This window comes from Elgaria multicarinata, chromosome 15 (genome assembly GCF_023053635.1).
Source record: "Elgaria multicarinata webbii isolate HBS135686 ecotype San Diego chromosome 15, rElgMul1.1.pri, whole genome shotgun sequence".
Classification (NCBI taxonomy): domain Eukaryota; kingdom Metazoa; phylum Chordata; class Lepidosauria; order Squamata; family Anguidae; genus Elgaria; species Elgaria multicarinata.
In genome coordinates this window covers 2,159,973-2,179,180 of record NC_086185.1, presented here as the reverse complement: position 1 = coordinate 2,179,180, position 19,208 = coordinate 2,159,973, and the positions used below count along the sequence as shown (strand labels likewise).

The following is a 19,208-nucleotide window of genomic DNA, read 5'->3' as shown; positions in this document are numbered from 1 at the left end:
CGCAATGGAGGGCTGCTAGGCCCACTTTAAAGAGGACGAGGACAGAGCTAGCGGAAGAGCTGTACTTGCTTGACTCGCTCATCTGCTCTACTTATGCTTTCAGGGCTAGTACCAGCCTCCAGTGGGCCGCTGGCATGGTGCTGCCGCTGGCCCCTCACTTACACACCTCCCCAGCCACTGCCACTCCTGCACTCTCATTGCTCCCCCCCAAGGTAGCATCTGATTGGTGCAGATGGCTGTTACTCAAAGCATAAGGTTTAAAAAGAATTTGTTTGTTTGTTTTGAAAACAGAGTGCTGTAGATCTTGCAGGCTTGCCCAGCTGGCTGCCGCAGGGGCTTGCCTTTGCCAGCGGGGCCAGCCAGCCAGGCCAGGAAGGGGTGGGCACCAGGAGTGGTTGGGCCAGGGTGGATTCTGGAACTGCTTGACTTTTCATGCCCTGATACTGGCTGCCTTGAAAGAACATGGGGTTTACTGTTCAAACCGGTGACGCGTTGCCCCGCTGGTTGTATATATGTAGAAGGCTTTGTTTTGGCCTTCCTTCCAAATCTATGTTCGGAAAACTTTGGTCTCTTCACTGCACAACTTTTATGTATTTGTTTGTTGGTAGCATTTGCATGCCGCTGAATGTAGTGCAATGGGTCTACCAGAAGGAAGGACGTTTTAAAGCCTTATCGCAACCTTTCAATGTTTCATAGATGCAGCCGTTTCTGATCACGGTTGTAGGGCTTGTGTCTCTCAGTGCTCTGGTCCCAATTATCCTAGTTTCAATTCCACCTGTTTTTCGTTACTCATAAGCAGCTGTGTGCCTAAAGCCTCAGCAGGTAGCAGCGCTGTTTGAATTGACATGTACAAACACATGTATGCAGTACTGGATCGGCTGAACTACGCAGCATCACAGATTGCCACAAACTCAGGCTGTACCTCAGGCTGCCTCTTCAGTGACGCACTTTGTACCCAGTATGTTCCCTGAACCCTATAATACCCTTCCAGTAATTGGGGATGTGTGAAAGGTTCTGTTTTGTCCTAAGATAATGGTGGATTTCTAGTTGAAAGAGAACCCTGTAATTAAAACAAAACGCCTAACTATTTAAGAGTTTGGCACTGCAGTCCGGGCCGCCTCCTTGGCTTTATCCCCTCACGCCTGTCTGTGACGTTGCATTTCAAAAGTGAATACTCTGTTATGAAAGTCAAAAAACTGCTGAAATTCCAGAATGCGCAAGAATTGGCTGGACAAATACAGGTTTAATTTCAGCAGATACCATGAGAACAAGAGGGTATATCTGCTTGAGGGCATCTCCTGGGACTCTGGTGGGCATTGTGGGTGTTACATAGGCGAAGGTGGTGCGTGTAAATTAGCAGAATGTAGAAAAGTATGAAATGATGAGGCTATTTCATCACCATTGCAATTTCTCTTGGGGAGCAAATATTAGTTACTTCTGTCTCTATTTTAGAAGAAGCTTTATCTTGCAAATGTGTAAAACAAGTTATCGCCCTTTCGATAGAAGGTCATTTCAATTAATCCCATTTTAGGTAGATAGAGATGTGACTTGGCTGGCGATGGATTTGAATCTAAGTGTTCTAGGTCCATTCCCAGGGCTCTGTCCATTGCGGATCACGTTGCCCTGTTTGTGGTTTGTGTTAGCTAACGCTTTCCTACCTGATCACAGATTATTTCCTGCACGTCCTCTGAGGAGCTGATGTCGGCTGTCTGGGCTGTCTCACGTCCTGGCAGTTTACAGAGGCAGATCTGGCTTAATTTCAACAGCAGACTATGTCCCGTAGCTTCAGGGCCGTAACCCAAAGTGATGGGTGGCCTAGTAGAGAATCTGCTGGGTCACAGAGCATGCCCTGCGCTGCATCAGCTGAAGATATCACCCACAGAACTCACTTTCCCGCAGTGAGAGAACGTCACTTCACAAGCATACGCCTGCCTGTTGCTTCTAGGACTATTTTTAGGTTTAGAACCATTGCATGGGAAGAGTAATTATAAACAGGCCGCTGTTTACATCGACTCTTGGTTTATTCTGGGCTGCAGAAGCATAGTCAGGGCTAAGACGTGTGGGTTGTAGCCCAGGGGGCACTCACACAGATGGCATGGCTGTGGTCAGGGAGTGGCAGGTCCAGACCTCTGCTAGGGCCTCCAACCTAGCAAAGAATGTAGCCCCTCACCTCCGGCCACTCTTGGGAGCTCTGTTCAGAGCCAACAAGTGAGATTTCCCAGTGTGCTTGCCCCGCCTCTTCCTGCAAAGAAACGGGGGATAGGATTATCCAAGTTCAGGATGCGGTTTGTAAGATCATAGTGGGGGAAATATGCTACCACGACTTTATTTCCCCTGCCGTGATCATGCAAACCGGGTCCCGATCTTGGATAATCCTGCTACCAATTTCTAGGTATTTCTTTCTTTATTTATTTAATTGCACTTATATACCTCTCCCATAGCCAGGGCTCTCTGGGCGGTTTACAGAAGTGAATTGATGCAGCTTCTGAGTGAATTGAGGAACATGCAGTTTCCTTTTCTAAATAGCCAAACTCAGGTTTCTTGATTGCCAAATAATGTATTTAGTCTACCTGGGTACACCCCTCCAATAAACCCCATTTCCAGAAATGGTGGACGGTGCTTTTGTCTCCAAATATTGGCAAATTGTTTGCTTGTGTTTGGGGTTTCGGATTAGCTCCAACACAAACCTCTCTTCAAGGAATAAGCAGGCGTTAAGAACCCACTCGCCATGGTTGGGAGCGTTTGTGCTTTTGCAGCGGGCCTCCCCTCCCCGGTGATTCGTTGTGTGTCCGGGGCCCTTGTTCCCTGCCTGTGAGTTTCCTCTTTGCGCTCTTTCAGCCTCTGACTCCCTTTCTCAATGCGTTTAGTGTTTGCCTGCCCGCTTTTGTGGTTGGTAACCATCAAAAGGGTGGAATGAATTTAATGATTTGTTGGCTGCAGTGCCCAGTATGATTTAAGTCAATAAAGCTGCAGACAGACAGTGCAGTTGCTGGAGACGACTTTAACCTTGTTTAATGCAAGCCTCTGTCCTCTTTGGCCACCGCATCACCATGCCTTGCATAAAGAAAGCCGTGACCAGGCTTTAACCCATTAAATAATTCATAAAGTGAGAGGAGACATCAGCTCCTTGCAAAGCGGATTGGGCGCCCTGGGGTCAGCGGTGACTTTGGGCGCCCTGGATCATCTCCAGAGTGCTTTAGATACAGGAGTGTCACTGAGCAGGCATTCTCTCCGCTTAATTCATTTTGTGGGCAGACAAAGGGGAGTTCTCTGTTGACTTGCAGCAAGTCCCACAATGGCTCTGCCTAGAAACGCCATTTTTCTTGCAGTCGTTATTGTTTGGGTGTGAATTCACCTTCAGAGCGAGAGAGGTCAGAGATGGTAACCCATCCCCTCGCTCCCCCACCCGCATAATCAATTTCTCTTATTACCTTTATTTGCTTGTGCTGTTCGTAGTGTCTTGTCTGTCCTTCCTCAATTATCCCCCAACTGTGCTCAAAGTGGCTCACAACCTAACAAATGAACAGCAGTAAATATAATTTGCAACAACCTATCAAATGAACAACAGTAAATGTGACAGAAGTATTACAAAAGCTACAATAGGCACACCTACAAATAGCTGTAGCATTGGTGGATAAATACATAAGTAAAATAACAATACATATGAAATAGAACAATACACATTAATAGAACAATACACATTAGCACTAAACAGGAGTGAGAATGAACATAACACAGAAACACTCCCTACAAAGATCAATCAGGCTCCATTTCAGAAAGATAACATGGCTTTTCCTACAATTAGTTTACAAACACTAGTTGTCAGCTACACCTCCCTCTTGTAGCAGCCCCTTCCTCCCAGCTCTTCCTCCCATGTGCTCAGTCTCTCTCTCTCTTTCTCTCTCTGTGTGTCTCTGTCTCTCTGTCTGTCGCTTTCATGAGACGTTTTCATGAAATGATCACTGCTTGTCCTATTGGGTTTCAGTAAATAGGTTTTCTAGTAATTTTCTGAGATTTTCTTCAGTTTGTTTGGGAAACTGGTGCTGCCCTCTTCTCCAGCCCACCCACCCACTCCGGTTTCCTGACATGAAACTTACTGTGATGGGAAAAGCTGCACTTGTTGAATTTCTGTCCGTCATGCAGCTGTTTAAAAGCGGAGTGTCTGTTGGGGGGGGGGGGAAGAGAAGAGTGAATTGAGGGACTTAGCTTAAACTTAAGAATCTCAAATGTGTCTGCTGGAAAACTAAGGAGCTGAGCTATCTGGATTCCCATCGTCTGTCTGGAAGACAGGCACAGCTGACGGGACAGACCAGGGATTCACTTTGATCGAGCAAGCGGAGCTCGTGGGCTTAACAGGAGGCCACGTCTGAAGGCGAAATGTGTTGGGGAGAGGCAAAATCTGGAGGTCCTTTTTTTCAAAGCTGAAATCCACTTGAAAGGGCTGGTGCACGGATTCCTGAATTGTGTGCCGGGACACATGAGTGTGCTGTGAGAACTGCTAGCATGCGCTGAGAAATAAATACATTGAATTAAAGCCTGCTGTGAGCCCAGAGTACATACCCACAGCGGAGGCACGTTCAGGACTGTGACTCTGGGGTCTCTTTTTTCCATCCCCCCCCCCCCATATTTTAAATCTGTCCCCTGCTATCAAAGTTTGGGAAACCTCAATGCAGTGTTTAATGTTTGGCAGCAAGAGGCGTTGCCAGAACTTGACAACCAGGAGGAATTGCAGCTTGTGTGTGAAAGAGATGCGTTTTGAAGTCCCGCTCAGATTTGTTCTTCCCCCCCACTTATCACTTCCACCTCCCATTCTGCTTGTAGATGATGATGATGATGATGATGATGATGATGATGAAGAAGAAGAAATGTCATACAAATTTGGGAGTCCGGATAACCTTGGCCTTGTTCTAAAGTAAGTCTATATAGCTAGAAGGCCATATCATTAACAAGTTTGTCCGTCTTGCTCTCGTTAGCTTCCCTCCCGTGGTTCTTTCAGTGTTTCGGCAGCCCCATGAAAGGATGGACGTGTTCATAGGGAACGTGAGAGGGGCGGCAGGACGGGCGCTGGCATCTCAGGCCAGATAGCTGAGCTGCGGCCAATTTCTTTCATAGGGATGTATCTGGAAGGCAGGATTGTTCATCCGTTCATGTCATGATTCATTTCACTAGCTGGTGTTGAGAAAGAATTGGTCTTGCGGCTACAGTGCAAGGCCCTGGTCCAGGAGATGTCAGTTCTATTCCAAATGATGCAATGGACTTCTTAGGCAATCCTGGGCAAATTGCTTAGGCGCTTTTCTAGATCTTTTTCATCCCCACCCCACCCCAATTGAGGGCTGTTTGTTTGTGAGATATGGAGGGAAATCAGAGTATTGGAGAGTCTTAAGTCGCATGGAGCCCAGCTTCTCTAAAAGAATGATAATTTGTAAAACCTAAATACCTTTTGCTTCTACTTTGGCTTCTCATTGGGCCAATTCGCATGACCAACAGCCCACTGTGGCTTATTTAAGTATGTTTCAGTATTTTGAATAATCACGCCACAGCTTGCTGTGTATCCAAAGCTGGGGACCGTGGGTTATCCGAGGGTTAAACAACCCTCACATAACCCTGTAACAGACCATGGATTCTGTGAGGGTTGTTCGGCCCTTGCATAACCCATAGTCCCCAGTTTCAGGTGACATGGCAGGCCACAGTCGCAGCTTGAATATTTATGATGGCACTCGTGGGCACTGTGGCTTGTTGTGACTTAAATTAGCCATGACAAATTGTGGTGATTGTGCAAACCCAGTCATTCTCTCTGACAACAGAGGTTACAGTTTTTCAGAGAGTTGATGTTCGCGTGGTAGGGCTGTTAGTGCTTCTGGTGTATGTTTTTTTTGTCTTGCTGGCGATCTTCTCTAGCAAAGTTGGGTCTGCTGGGCTTTGAACCACTGCAAAACCAGCCCATAGCAAAGAAAAGTGAAGACTTGGGTAACCGCTCTATAGCTGGCCCCCCACCCCCACCCCTCAGGGAGTAGGCCTGTATCACTGCGGCCAGCCCAACGCTGACATCGCTTGACACGACACACCAAGAGAACACTCCTGAAGGGCCCCCAATGGTTTGGGCAAATGAACCTGTGTTCCAGCGATGGGTTATTAGTGCTGCATCCACCACTGTAAGGTGACATTTTGCAGCTGGCAGCTTTGGTGCATCATCCGCAGTGTTGTACACTAGTCCCCCCACCCCTGCATGGAATATGGAGGTGCTCAAAGCATGCGTTTCATGCAAAGGAAGGGGGGGTTTCCGTCCTTTTTGACCTATAGGCAGTGCCTTAGAAGTTATACGCCGTTTCCAAGGATCTCTAAGCTGAAGCTTTGAAATGCTTCAGTTATCTACAAATAAACATTGTTAATTGCTTTATAGAGTGCGTTATCATGCAGCGGTTAAATAATGAGCTCCTTGTTAATGTATTTGTGCATTGGGAGAATGTATATATATATATATATATCTCAAAGAATTTGAAGTGGTAAAATTATATAAAAAGTCTCTGTGTGTGGGGAGGCATATTTACAGTAAGGCATAAAGAACTGTCAGTGGCGGAAGGCTCGCTCCCTCCCTCCCTCTCTCTCTCTCTCTTTTTCTCTTTTTTTTAACGTTCTTGTCCCAGATGACATTGCTCCAAGGACAAATCAGAGCTTGATGAAATGAAGCTGCAGATGGCGAGTGATCTCAACTCTGTAATAATGAAATGACACAAGGAAAAAAAATGAGGCGGCCACAGTTTTGTAAATACACTCTCAATGGGAGGACTGAAGGGGGGCTGCTTCTTTTTCTCGCGTGTGTGTGTGTGTGTGTGTGTGTGTGTCGTCCCCGTCCCCGTCCCCCCGCGCCCCCTCCACGCAGACCTTTTAGGTAGAAGTCCGTTGACTTGGCAGTTGCATTTCCTTTTTGTTTTTGTTTTAGTGTATCACCTCTTTCTGTATCATCTCCAGCTTAGAGTGGCTCTTAAGCAAAGCCAGCTGCAGGAAGCGTTCTTCCGTCCGAGGGTGCTCTGGAGGACCTCTGGTATTCCCCCGGTGTCTTATGCCATGCTGGTATAAGCATAGAGGCTGAAGAGATTGAGCTGGGACCCGGATAGTCCCCGGGGTCAAATCTCGCTTCTGCCCTGAACTCAGGAGGTGGCCTCACGCAAGTCCCAGGCCTCCAAATTGGCAAGATAAGGAAGAAGTTGCTCAGCTGCCTGACGGAATTGGGGTGAGGCTTGCTGAGAGAACGAACTGGGTGCACCTTTGCATACTCGAGCGAGCGCTGCGTCAATGTGAAGCATCGGTGCTGCCTGAGAAGGTCTTAGGGTGCTTGACATTGCAGAAGAGGGTGGGAAAGGGGCTCTCCGTTGGCTTTCGTGGTGACGAGGATGTGGTGATGGTTTCCTCGTCCTGCACTTTTGCTCCACCTGCGCAGTCAGTCAGGAGAGTCTAAGGGTGTTTGTCCTCGACCATACAATATCCGGGACTCATTGCTTGAGGAGGAGGAGGAGGAGGAGGAGGAGGAGGAGGTTGCTGGCAGAGAAGCGGCTTCAGTAAAGCATTAGGTGAATCTGCAGGCACTAACTTAAAAATTAACATACCTAATCATTAACATTTGTAAAACTGATTTGAATGTGGAAAAGGAAGGGAGTCCTGTAGCATCTTCAGTAACTGAAAAGCTTGTGCTTTTCTAGCCAAAGAGTCTTATTTCATCAGTTGCATCAAGTACGCAATGAAAGTGACAGATATAGATATAGATATATGCACACACATACATGGTCGAGAGCAAGGCTTTCTAAACCCAACCCAACTCCAATTAGGTCACTGGAAAAGAACTCCGAAGCAGCCTGTTCCCTAATTCTGCACACGTGATCACCCTCCAGAGCCACTGTTTTGCGTCTGGCATTAACTGATGGGTCTTAGGGTCCCAGACCCTGGACGCCTGCTGTCTGCCCACCACTGGCCTAGAAGCAGGGCATAAATGTGTTGCTCAAGGAGCAAGATCTGAAGTACTTCCTATCTACACGAGCCAATCAAATTAAGATTGACTTACTATAAAGCCACAAACTTACAGGTGTAGAGGCACCGAGGCACACTCAACCTTAGCAGGCCGGTGTTTGAAATGCTGAGTGTTGTGTGCTTCAGCTGTGGCGACTTCATCATCAGCCCCTGAATCCATCTGCAGAAACTTCTGCTCCTCCTCTCTAGAGGAGAGAGCCTGGAACCGGGTTTCCAGAGACCAGAAAACTCTACTCTACATACCCCCATGGATCCCTTTTGTCATGCCATGCTGTGGGTGGCGTCGAAGAGCAGCTGGTGCCTGAGGCAGTAGAGGGTTGGAAGCGTCAAGCCAGAAGATTAGAAGCCAGGGCTAAGTAGGATCGCCACTCAGGAGTGTGGGTCTGAGTTGGTCCAAGGCTCAAACCCTAAAGCAGCGGAAGAGATCTACCATTGTCCCAACCACATTCACAGGTTTCTTAGCCCTCTTGCGCAGTTTGCTGCAAGAGCTGCCCAATGAGATCAAACCCTGGAGGTGGGACTTACTTGGGAAGAGAAAAGTCAGGATCTGCGGAGTGCTCTGTTTCAGTTCTCCCTGTGCCTTTTCCACCAGAGGGGCTGAAGTGCTAACGTCCAGAAGCCGTCGGATCAGGACCCACCCCCACCCCCATATGGCTTCACATCTATTATTGTTGTTATTGTTGTTTTGCATAGATTCTGTGGTCAGCTGCCTTGGGAGCCAATCTTGGCAGAACATTGTGGTGTACATATTCCAAAAGAAAACCCCCATTATGCAGTGGTCCTGGATGCCATCCCTGAGCACGGGGAGTTGGTTGGTTTGCTTTTAAAAGCTCTAGATGAACAAACCCGTTGCTCATGGTCTCTGCAGAAATGTCCACTGGGAAACACGATTGTCCTGCAGCTGCCAGATCTCCGTGCATTGACCTCTCGTCCCTCCCGCCCCAAAAGCCTCCCACTCAAATGTGCTCCGTGAATCAGGGGTGCCAGGGCTCATGTGGACTGGAGGGATGCATTCCCCCCTCTAGGTGATGTCTTGGGGGCACCTCTGTATCTCACCTGGCTGCATTTTGTACCAACCATCAATTCCAGCGCTTTTGAAACTTGGTTACGCCTTCGTTTGCTGCTCTAGCGTGCTCTAGCGTCCCTTTCCCTCCTCTGGCGCTTCAGCTTCCTAGCCCAGAAGATGGTTTAATAATCTCTCTGACGTGAGGCTTGCATGCCGTGGGCTATAATGGGGCAGCTGACAGGGTCCCCGAGGAGTCTGATCAGTTAAGAAGGAGTCTGATAGTCCTTCTTAACTTTTCTGTTTTCTGTTCTTCCTGTGCAACAGCCTGCCTGCCGCTTCCAAACCCCTTTTGTCTACTCTTCCTCCCTCCCCGTGTAAATGTGATGGAACAGGGGCAGACCGAGCAGCGTTTTCTCCGCTGCGTTTTCTCCGCTGCCGCTGACGACCACATGAGGCTGGCGCTGAGCCTTTCGCAATGACTTTATCAGATTTCCCACCACCTCCCGCATTTCATATATAAACTCTGCATCCAGCTGTCACTTTTCTTCGGAGGCGGTTTCTGCTGCATGTGCAATTACCTGCCTCCTCTGAACCTCATCAGCTCCTCGGTTAGCGCGCACCTACCTTGACACGACAAACTGATTACATGAGTCAAACCCTGCTTTATAGGCAGGCGCGAGGTGGGGCAGTTTGTCATTGGGGTTAGTGCAACCTTGTAGAGACAACCAGAAGGACTGGCAGCCTAAAAAACTGCAAGATGAATGAAGCTCTTAGATATCGCTGGATTTATAGGCAAGCTGCCCTCAGCAGGAATAAGAGTGCCGTGTCAGGGATTGCGGGGAGGCCGTGAGGGGAATCGAGCCAAAGAGGACCATCTTTTGCCTGTTGGCAGAGTTCCAGTTAACGGCAGGACCATCGCTGGGTGGCAGAACGCAGTGCGCCACAGCAAGTGTCTTGATCTTCAGGCTCATGGGCCAATTACTCCCCCTTCCTCGGGGGCCAATTCTAGCTCTCTGGGGTTCCACAGATAGCCAGGCTCCCTCTCCCCTGATTGCCAGTCATTTGGCGGGTTCCTGGCTTTTGCACAGTGTTTTTTCCCCCCATTCTAAAAGGTGGAAATGGCTTTCTCTGTTCTACGTGAGGCCTCTATTGTGCACTCAAGATTCCTCACTTATGGTACTTTGTGTGGTACATGACATCAACATCTTTCAGGGCTTCTCCCGTCCTTTGCAGACGTTTTAGCGGATTTTTTTTGTTTCCAACGAAGAAGGTCTGGTATTATTTGTGAATGATGTGCCTTGGGTAATTGTGCGATTCTGCTATACCATAGCATCACCTAGTAGAGAAAGAACCGCCCCAGGAAAACGGACGTGTAAGGAGCCAACCTTAATCCTGCAAAGAATCCGGAAACAGAAGCTTTGGGAAAGTGGAGGGTTAAAAGCCTCATGTGGAAAAGCACTTCAGTACTGGTGGTAAAGTACTTGAAACTAAAATGTGCTGGTATTTTTGGTATTTTGACCCCACCCACTCCAAAGCTTCTCCAGATTTGAACTTGGTGCTCTGGCTGAAAGAGGTTCAACACCCCTGCTGTCCATGCAGAAGGGTCCCAGCATCTCCAGGTGGTTGAGGAAGGAAAAGCTCCTGCTTGAGTCCCTGGACAGCAGCGGCCGGTCTGTTTAGACCACCCTAAGCTAGGTTGGCCAATGGCCCTGAGCCACCATAGAGCAGCTTCCTGTGAGCTTCAGCTGAACTGCATAGACGCTCAGCGAAACGTCCCTGTGCCTGTGTGTGATATGGCACGGCACCCCGGAGAACTGGTGTCGTCAACACCTCTGAGGTCAAAGCTAAATGAATGTCTTAAAGCAATATTGAATATAGGCAGAAGCCCTACTCAGCTGTAGATAAAGTGTGTTGTTTCAACATGCGAGGAGGAGGAGGCTGCTGGCCGTGCTCCCCTCACTTGTCGCTCTCACGGCGCTGAGTACATGGAAGGTGAGCTTGTGGAGAGGAGAGCCTGCACCCAATCCAGAACTCTGTTTATCTGTTCCCAGCCGGTTGCTGTTGTTTTGCATAAGCGGAGTGGAACGGGAGGTAGCTGCTTTGAATGTAATACGGCACGGTAGGGCCTGGATGGCTCTGTGTCAAACAATCTACCTGCCCAGCCTATTCAAGAAGTTTGGATGATCTTGATGCTCGCCTGGGACAAGGTCTCTCCCATTTGGATGGGACACAATAAAAGGATCGCTCTGTGGAGATCGGGGCTCTTCCCTTTCTGGTGCTATAGATGCCAGCCAGGTGTTGCGCTCCTGTTGCTGTTTCCATCAAAGGAGCCGGGTTGGCTTTGTGTGAGGCACATTGGATCAGCACTTGTAAGGACGGAAGAAAGGAGAACTTGAAAGCACTCCTCCGAACAAAACTGTCTGCCCCGTCAGATCGCTTACAGACTTCAAACAAAGCCTCGACTTGACTGGCAGCCTCAGAGATAAGCGCCGAAACCTGAGTCTGACGGTATTTCACATGGTTAGATATCAAGTAAATGGGTGGGAGAAGCAGGGCCCCCGCTGAGCTGACATGGTTTTATCAATGCCAGTGTTTAAAAAGAAGAAGGAAAACAAACCAGGAGAAGCTTCAAGAGATTTTTGGAACAAAAAGGCTCAATTTTATCTTTAAAAGCATCTCTGAACTGGAGGGGGAAGGAAAATAAAGGCCGGAATCGCTGGCAAACAAAGCGGAGCTATGGTTGCTTAAGACCACCTGCCCTGGGAAGACGACGGAGGCGGAGAGGCCATCAAAAGCACCACCCATGGGCCTGCTGCTCAAACAGCCAGGATCCCTCCTGCTGCTGCTGCTGCTCAAATAAGGAAGGGCGTGAGGGCCTCTTTTCCCCCTTGGCCACTTGAAAGGCCCCTGAAAGCTATTCTGTGCAGGCAAGCCCTAAGTAGTCTGAAACCAAAGGAGACGGGTTTTGCAGTGTTTCTGAAATGGATACAGGGTAGCTCCCTGTTCAAAACTGTCCGGGGTGGTACTCTCTGTATTAGAGGAGGAGGCGCCCTGTGCCTGTTTCATCACCCGCTCACCCCAAACCCTTGTTCCTTGGCGCTCTGGATGTGTGCTTCATAGTTACCGCTTAATATTAATGTAAATACAAGTAATTACAAGGGGAGACATGATAGCTCTCTTCAAGGACTTGAAAGGTTGTCACACAGAGGAGGGCCAGGATCTCCTCAGTCATCCCAGAGTGCAGGACGTGGAATAACGGGCTCAAGTGACAGGAAGCCAGATTCCGGCTGGACATCAGGAAAAACTTCCTGACTGTTAGAGCAGTACGACAATGGAACCAGTTACCTAGGGAGGTCGTGGCCTCTCCCACACTGGAGGCCTTCAAGAGGCAGCTGCACAGCCATCTATCAGGGATGCTCTAAGGTGGAATCCTGCAAATGAGCAGGGGGTTGGACTCAGTGGCCTTCTAGGCCCTTTCCACCTCTTCTTCATGTCTACCAAACTGAGTCACTTATGTGGAACTCTTCATGCATATCTGCTTAAATGTTGCCCCTCCTCTAAACAGCAGAGTCAGCTGATTGTCTTGCTTAGATATTGGTCTTCTGTGTCCCTGGCCATGAGAGGAGCCCAGATGCCCTCGTGTCTAAACACCTGATGCTGTGAACTTGAAAAATTGTCACAGTTCTATAGGTTTGTGGCACCGCTAAATATCATTTGGACTCCTCCCCACCCAGCCCGATTTGTTGCCCTGTTTTTGCAAATGAGCCTAGTTGCTGCTCTACCTACCTCTACCAATACCTACCCCTCGAATTGAGGCTAATGCCTAAATGGAGGGAATCAGCCCCGATTCTCTGCATCTCTTAAACCTCAAACGAACGTTTTGATGGCGGGTGGTGGAGAATCAGCAGCTGCCTTGCTCTGACTCTCAGTGGGTATTCCCAGGACAGCAGGAGGTTTTGGAGCTGAAGTCTGAAGCACTGGAATGAGACAGTCAAGGCTGAGGAAACTTCCAGCCGGATCCCCAAAGCCGGATTCCGAGCGGAGTTGGGTACACAGGAGGCGAGTGCCCGAGCCGTTGCGAAGCAGTGCTCTGCCCTGACAGCGGAGGATGTCAATGCCGCTGAGTCAGGGGGAATTCCCTGGGCTGCCAGCTGTGTCACCTGGGCTACGGCGGCTCTTAAAGGGCCAGTGTCTGGTCAGCCTATGGAGCACTCTGGAGCGTCTGCAAGGCAGCGGAATGTGCTCATTGGTGACACGTGTCTGAGAGGAGCCGGAGCTCAGTGGTAGAGCACATACTTTGGAAGATCCCAGGTTCTGGGGAGCCCCTCTGGTGGTCCCTTTCGTCTGGGTGGCAGGAAATTTGCTGATGCTGATCAAATTTGCAGATGACACAAAATTGGGTGGGATAGCTAAGACAGAAACAAACCTCAAAGTGATCTTGATAGGCTGGAGTGCTGGGCTGAAAACAACAGAATGAAATTTAATAGGGATAAATGCAAAGTTCTACATTTAGGGAATAGTAACCAAATGCACAGTTACAAGATGGGGGACACTTGGCTCAGCATCCAAATCACGTGAGGTACTGGTTCCTCTCTATTCGGCCCTGGTCAGGCCTCATCTAGAGTATTGTGTCCAGTTCTGGGCTCCACAATTCAAGAAGGATGCAGACAAGCTGGAGCGTGTTCAGAAGAGGGCAACCAGGATGATCAGGGGTCTAGAAACAAAGCCCTATGAAGAGAGACTGAAAGAACTGGGCATGTTTAGCCTTGAGAAGATAAGATTGAGGGGAGACATGATAACACTCTTCAAATACTTAAAAGGTTGTCACACAGAGGAGGGCCAGGATCTCTTCTCGATCCTCCCAGAGTGCAGGACACGGAATAACGGGCTCAAGTTAAAGGAAGCCAGATTCCGGCTGGACATCAGGAAAAACTTCCTGACTGTTAGAGCAGTGCGACGGTGGAATCAGTTACCTAGGGAGGTTGTGGGCTCTCCCACACTAGAGGCATTCAAGAGGCAGCTGGACAACCATCTGTCAGGGATGCTTTAGGGTGGATTCCTGCATTGAGCAGGGGGTTGGACTCGATGGCCTTGTAGGACCCTTCCAACTCTGCTATTCTATGATTCTATGATTCTATGAAAGCTCTGTAGGCAGCTCTAGGTCATGAAGTCCCTTCATGTTCTGTATTTTTACTTCCCCTATTCAGTTCTCTGTACTACTACTGCCACTTCTTGTTGTTACATTTATATCCTGCTTTTTTTTTTTTTTTGTCTTGCAAGGAACCCAAGACATTTTACATACTCCACCTCCTCTCTATTTTATCCTCACAACATCCCTGCGAGGTAGATTAGGCTGAGCGTCTGTGACTGGCCCAAAGTCACCCAGTGGGCTTTCATGGCCGAGGGGACTAGAACCCGGATCTCCTGAGTCCCAGTGCAACACTCTAGCCAGTTGTGTTAAAATTACATTTCTATCCCACTGTTGGATCCAGAAAGATTCCCATGTGGCTTAAATGATGCTAGTAGCCCGCAACCTCCAGAACCAACCAGAGATTCTTGTTCATGAAGATTAAGATTAGGGAGGTGGTGGGCTCTCCCACACTAGAGGCCTTCAAGAGGCAGCTGGACAACCCTCTATCAGGGATGCTTTAGGGTGGATTCCTGCATTGAGCAGGGGGTTGGACTCGATGGCCTTGTAGGCCCCTTCCAACTCTGCTGTGCTATGATTCTATGATTCTAAGACCTGGGAAGAGCAGGGGAACTAATTCTGCCCTGCCGCACTGAACACGTGGTGGGTTCTTTGTGAAATGCTGGGCTCTGACCTATTGGTTGTGCAGCCCCTTCACCTGAGCTTAGAAGCCAGCCTGCTGCCAATGTTTTTCCAGCTGGAAGTTGACTGGGCCAACTTGTTCAGAGGCTCAAACCTGCTCAGCATTTCAAGCACTTTATAGTTCGCTGTTTTGATTAACATTTCTTCTAATGTGAGTCTTTAAAACTGAATTATGGGAGTATAAAAATCTGTTGCACCACTATAATGCGGCAAAAGACAGAAATAGAAATATTTCCAAATTCCATATCTGTTTGGATACAGTTGTGCATCATCACAAGTGACTATATATGTATATTAGACACCTGGTATGCTTGCACAATATTTTGGTTTTTAGGGTTGTAAGCTTTAATTGGTAGATTAATTACATAATTCTGCAGTTGATTGATTGGTAGTGACCGATTGTGTTCAGCAAAAGGAAATTATAATCCATGGTGCTGCAAGTTAAGGGCTTGCTTACTTAAGAATGAGCAGTGGTTTTCCTTGAAGGAGTTGTAATTTGCAGTTATACCTCTGCTGAAATTTGGGGGAATATATTCACTCGAATACATGTATAATCTGCTAAGAATTCTTTGATGGGTCAGCAGCCTTCATACTTTGCATTATGCCTCACCTTGCTTGTCTTGGCCTTTGAGTGAGAAGGCAAATGAGTTTTGGGGGGAGTGATGAAAAGGGAAACACACCAGCCGCCGCCCCCACCCCCACCCACATACTTAGGTTCTTTAACCTTTGATGCAGATAGCAATGTCATCTAGGTCATGTGCAAGAGCTATTCTTAGCAGCTCCACTTGCGCGCCCTGTTTTTCTTCGTGGAAGGGAATACTGGAGTCCCCACTAGTGGTGAAAGTCTGGAACTTTTATTGTTGTTGTTTATCCTGAATATAATTTTGCAGAGTGCAGAGTGCCAATTTCCCTCTCTCCTATGGTTTTTGTTGCAGCGTCTGCCACAGCACGCACAGCCTAGTTTGTTTGTTTTTTAAAGTGCTCGTTGCAACTTCTGTATCAAACTTCCCTCCGAAACATTGCAGCTCTTCTCGAATCCTTGTGAGCAAATGAATCCGATGGCCTTTATTGCAGCGGGGCGCATGCAAAACACCTCCGTATAATTAAAGCCAGTTTTATTGCTGTAATTAGTGCTGAGGTGTTCACTTAATTTCCCCAACTAATATGGGGAGGGCGGGAGAAATCGGCATTTCGTTCCGAATGAAACGGAGTCAAAATTGAAGCGAGGCGGGGATTCTGTCGGCGAGAAGGGGCCTTCGCGATGGGCTTCATTAAGGCCGTTGCCCTCAGCAAAAAGTCCTGGCGATTGTCTCGGCGATAAACCTGTTTGCTTCAGCACATCCACAAACCGACAAGTTGGGAGGAAGCGGCTTGAACACTTTGAATGCCTTTCAAGTACAGGGCAAGCAAATTGGATCCCTCTACTTTCAGATCTTTCCCCTGCAGGCCACCTGGATTTGTTCAAAGCTGAGCCGCAGACGAACAACCCATGTGCTAACAGGGAGTTGAGCCTCGAGTCAACTTGTTCCAACTGCTCTAATTCGTGTTCCTTGCATCAGCGTGTCTTTAGGATTTGGGTGGGTGGGTGTGCTTGGGGAAGGCACCCTCCTCGGTGCGCCCCAGTAACGGCGAAGGGTGAGGCATGCAGGCCGCCTCCAGCTTTCTTGGGTGCCTGGTTCAAAGTGCGAGCGGTGGTGCTGGGTTTGGGGCTCAGCAATCTGGCCCAAGGTCCTTGCTGCCTGCTGCAGCCAGCCCTGACCTGCGTGTGGGTCAGAGGAGAGAGCGCAGAAGCCAGAAGCCGGAGGGGCCGTGCGCGAAATGGGTGCAAATGACGTGGCCACCTGAGAGGCTCTGTGAACAGAGATGTGATATGAGGGGCAGGATCGCATCTTCTAGTAGAACCGTCTTGCAAGTACCTGCGTTTCAGCCGTTGTGGTTTTTCATGCTGTGACCTAAAAGTGAGCGATTTCAATGGCCTCCTTTGGCAAGAGCGTCTGTAAAGCAACGCACCGAAAGCCCCCAAAGTGAGGCGGTGACGCTCCTTTCCCCACATGCTGCGGTGGGCCCACCCCCTCTTCTTCGTCTCCGCCATGCGCCCCCCCTTGCATTCCACTGCACTCTCCATAAACACCGTCCCAAGTTTCCTCGCTGGCTTCCTGTTTTCTTCATTTCAGCCACGGTCCGAGCTGTCAGATGTCAAAAGGCCCCAGCCCTTTTCTTGGTTGCTTATCTCCCGATAACACCGGCGCTCAAACAAAGGACGCCGGCTTCCATTTCGCAAACAAAGGAAGTGTGGCCCAGTTTTGAGTATGCAAACTATAGAATGCACACTGTTCTCTCTGCCAATAATAACAACGCGTCATCAATAATGTAAAATCGTACTGGAGGCTGAAGTAGATTACGAGACGGATGGTGGCGAAGGAGCAGACAACGCCGCTTCCTCCCTCCTTGGGCTCTTTTATATTGTCGTTCTGACTTTCCAGACATCCCCCAGCCCACCCAGGATATAGATGATGATGATGATGATGATGCGGCAACTTCAGGGGTTCTCCCCGGGAGAGGCAGGGTGCATGAACTGAGAGTTCTCTCCCTCTGGCTTCCCCGGATTTCCCATCCGAAGGCAGAGTGGGCCCTGGGAGATGCCCCGCCGTGCCACGGGGGAGCCAGCCTTGGGCTAAGTCCAGGCGAGAGCCCCCAGCTATTTCAATTCAGGACAGCTGTTGCTTCCTGGCGGCGGAATGATAAACCCAGCAGCGTGAGCCGCTCCTGCCACCACGGGGCATGTGCTTCAGAGGTGGCTCTTCCTCCCTCCGAGACCAGGGATTTGTAGGCGAACGCTCAGGAGCTGCAGTGATGCAACCTCCCTGCAACAGTAAACTGCCCCTCCCCGGCCCCTCCCCTAGCTCCGACTTTGCTGCCTTTTGGGGTGCTGCCTGCCTGACACCGCTGGTGTGGATCAAAGGTCTGCATGCTCCTTAACAACAAAAGGCCCTCTGATGAATAGCTTGTCTGTTTGGGGTTTCGGATTACTTCCTTCCTGCCTTACAAAATCCATGGCGACCTGGGTTAGGCAAACATGAAAGCATGGGGTACATTTGTTTCTTTTTCTCTACCTTAAAAAGTGTGCGCTTTCGGAAATTTACATGCTCTTTCAGCCTTGCAAATCTCAACAAAACTTGCTAGCTGATCGTATTTTTACTGCGTTGCTACCTGTGTGTCTGCCTAGTCAAAGCCTGAGAGGGGGAATACTGCGGTCTCTCTCTTTCCCCATTTGTAAAAGCTCCTCTGCCTGGCCCCGGGTGACCAGGCGAACGGCTGTCAGCAAGCCTGTCCCACAGGGAGTCCTTTAATGCGATTGTCCAAACGGCCGGCCGGCTGGGTGTCCTTCAAACGCCGTCTCCCTCACCTCCTCCTAGGCAGGCGCTCACGGGCTGTTCGGACACATCATCCCAAACCCTGATTAAAGAAGCTTAACTATGGTTGGCATGATGCCTGAATGGACGCCCGATCCTTACGGCTCTTACTCTGCGGCGAGAGTGCTGAGCAAAGGGAAACCAGAGCAGAGCAGCTTTCAACCGTGGTTGTTTAGAATCCAAACCATGGTCTGTGCTTTAAAACAAGGACCAGCGCAGACCAGGGTGTGATGTCAGCTTGGCGTGATGCCGGGGCTGAGCCATCGTGTCAGTCCTGGTCCCATTTTGAAATGCTGTGAGTAGAGTGTTAAAAGGCCCCTGTGGCAGCCTTCCCGGTGAAATTCAGAGAGATCTTCCTCTTTCCTTGACAGGACCAAACGCCGGGGATTGTTGCCAGACTTCAGGAGCCAGGCGCGGTCCCAAATGCAGGTTCGGTGCCTGCTCCAGCCTCAGCCATGGTGAACGGTTATACCATGAGGAACCATCTACTAAAGCAGCAGATCATAAGGCGGCAGCAGCAGCTACAGGTGGGTCTCTTGGCTTCAGTGGGGAACCATGTGACAGCTGACCGGACGGCTGATCGAGAATCTTGATGGATCTTAAATGACCGCACTGGTATCCCCGGGGTTTAGTTTGGCAGTTTTGGTCCCTGATTACAACCTTGCAATGGAAGCGGTCTTTCCATCCCCAGCCCTCCTTTCCCTTGTAGACAGTCCTGGTGTGTGAAATCTTCTTGAATCCAATCATTGACCATACTGGGATAGAGCAGGGAGGAGGAGGAGGAGGAGGAGGAGGCGGCGGAGGCGGCAGAAATAGCCCAAGGAGAGGGACCAGTTGAAGCTGCATGACTCCAGAAGGAAAGGCAGGATTTGGGGCCACGAGGAGCTGGGATCACAAAGTGCTGTTGGATGTACCCTAATCCGCAAGGGTTTGAGGA

The 19,208-nt window shown here is 49.3% G+C and overlaps 1 protein-coding gene across 1 annotated transcript in view; it reads left to right on the top strand.

The window, feature by feature from the left end:
- The window catches only part of MAMLD1 (mastermind like domain containing 1), a 100,128-nt gene that overhangs the window by 76,610 nt on the left and 4,310 nt on the right, over positions 1-19,208 (top strand). Inside the window, exon 3 of the mRNA XM_063141683.1 lies at positions 18,643-18,798. Coding sequence (XP_062997753.1) covers positions 18,643-18,798 — 156 coding nt within the window. The remainder of the gene's footprint in view (positions 1-18,642; positions 18,799-19,208) is intronic.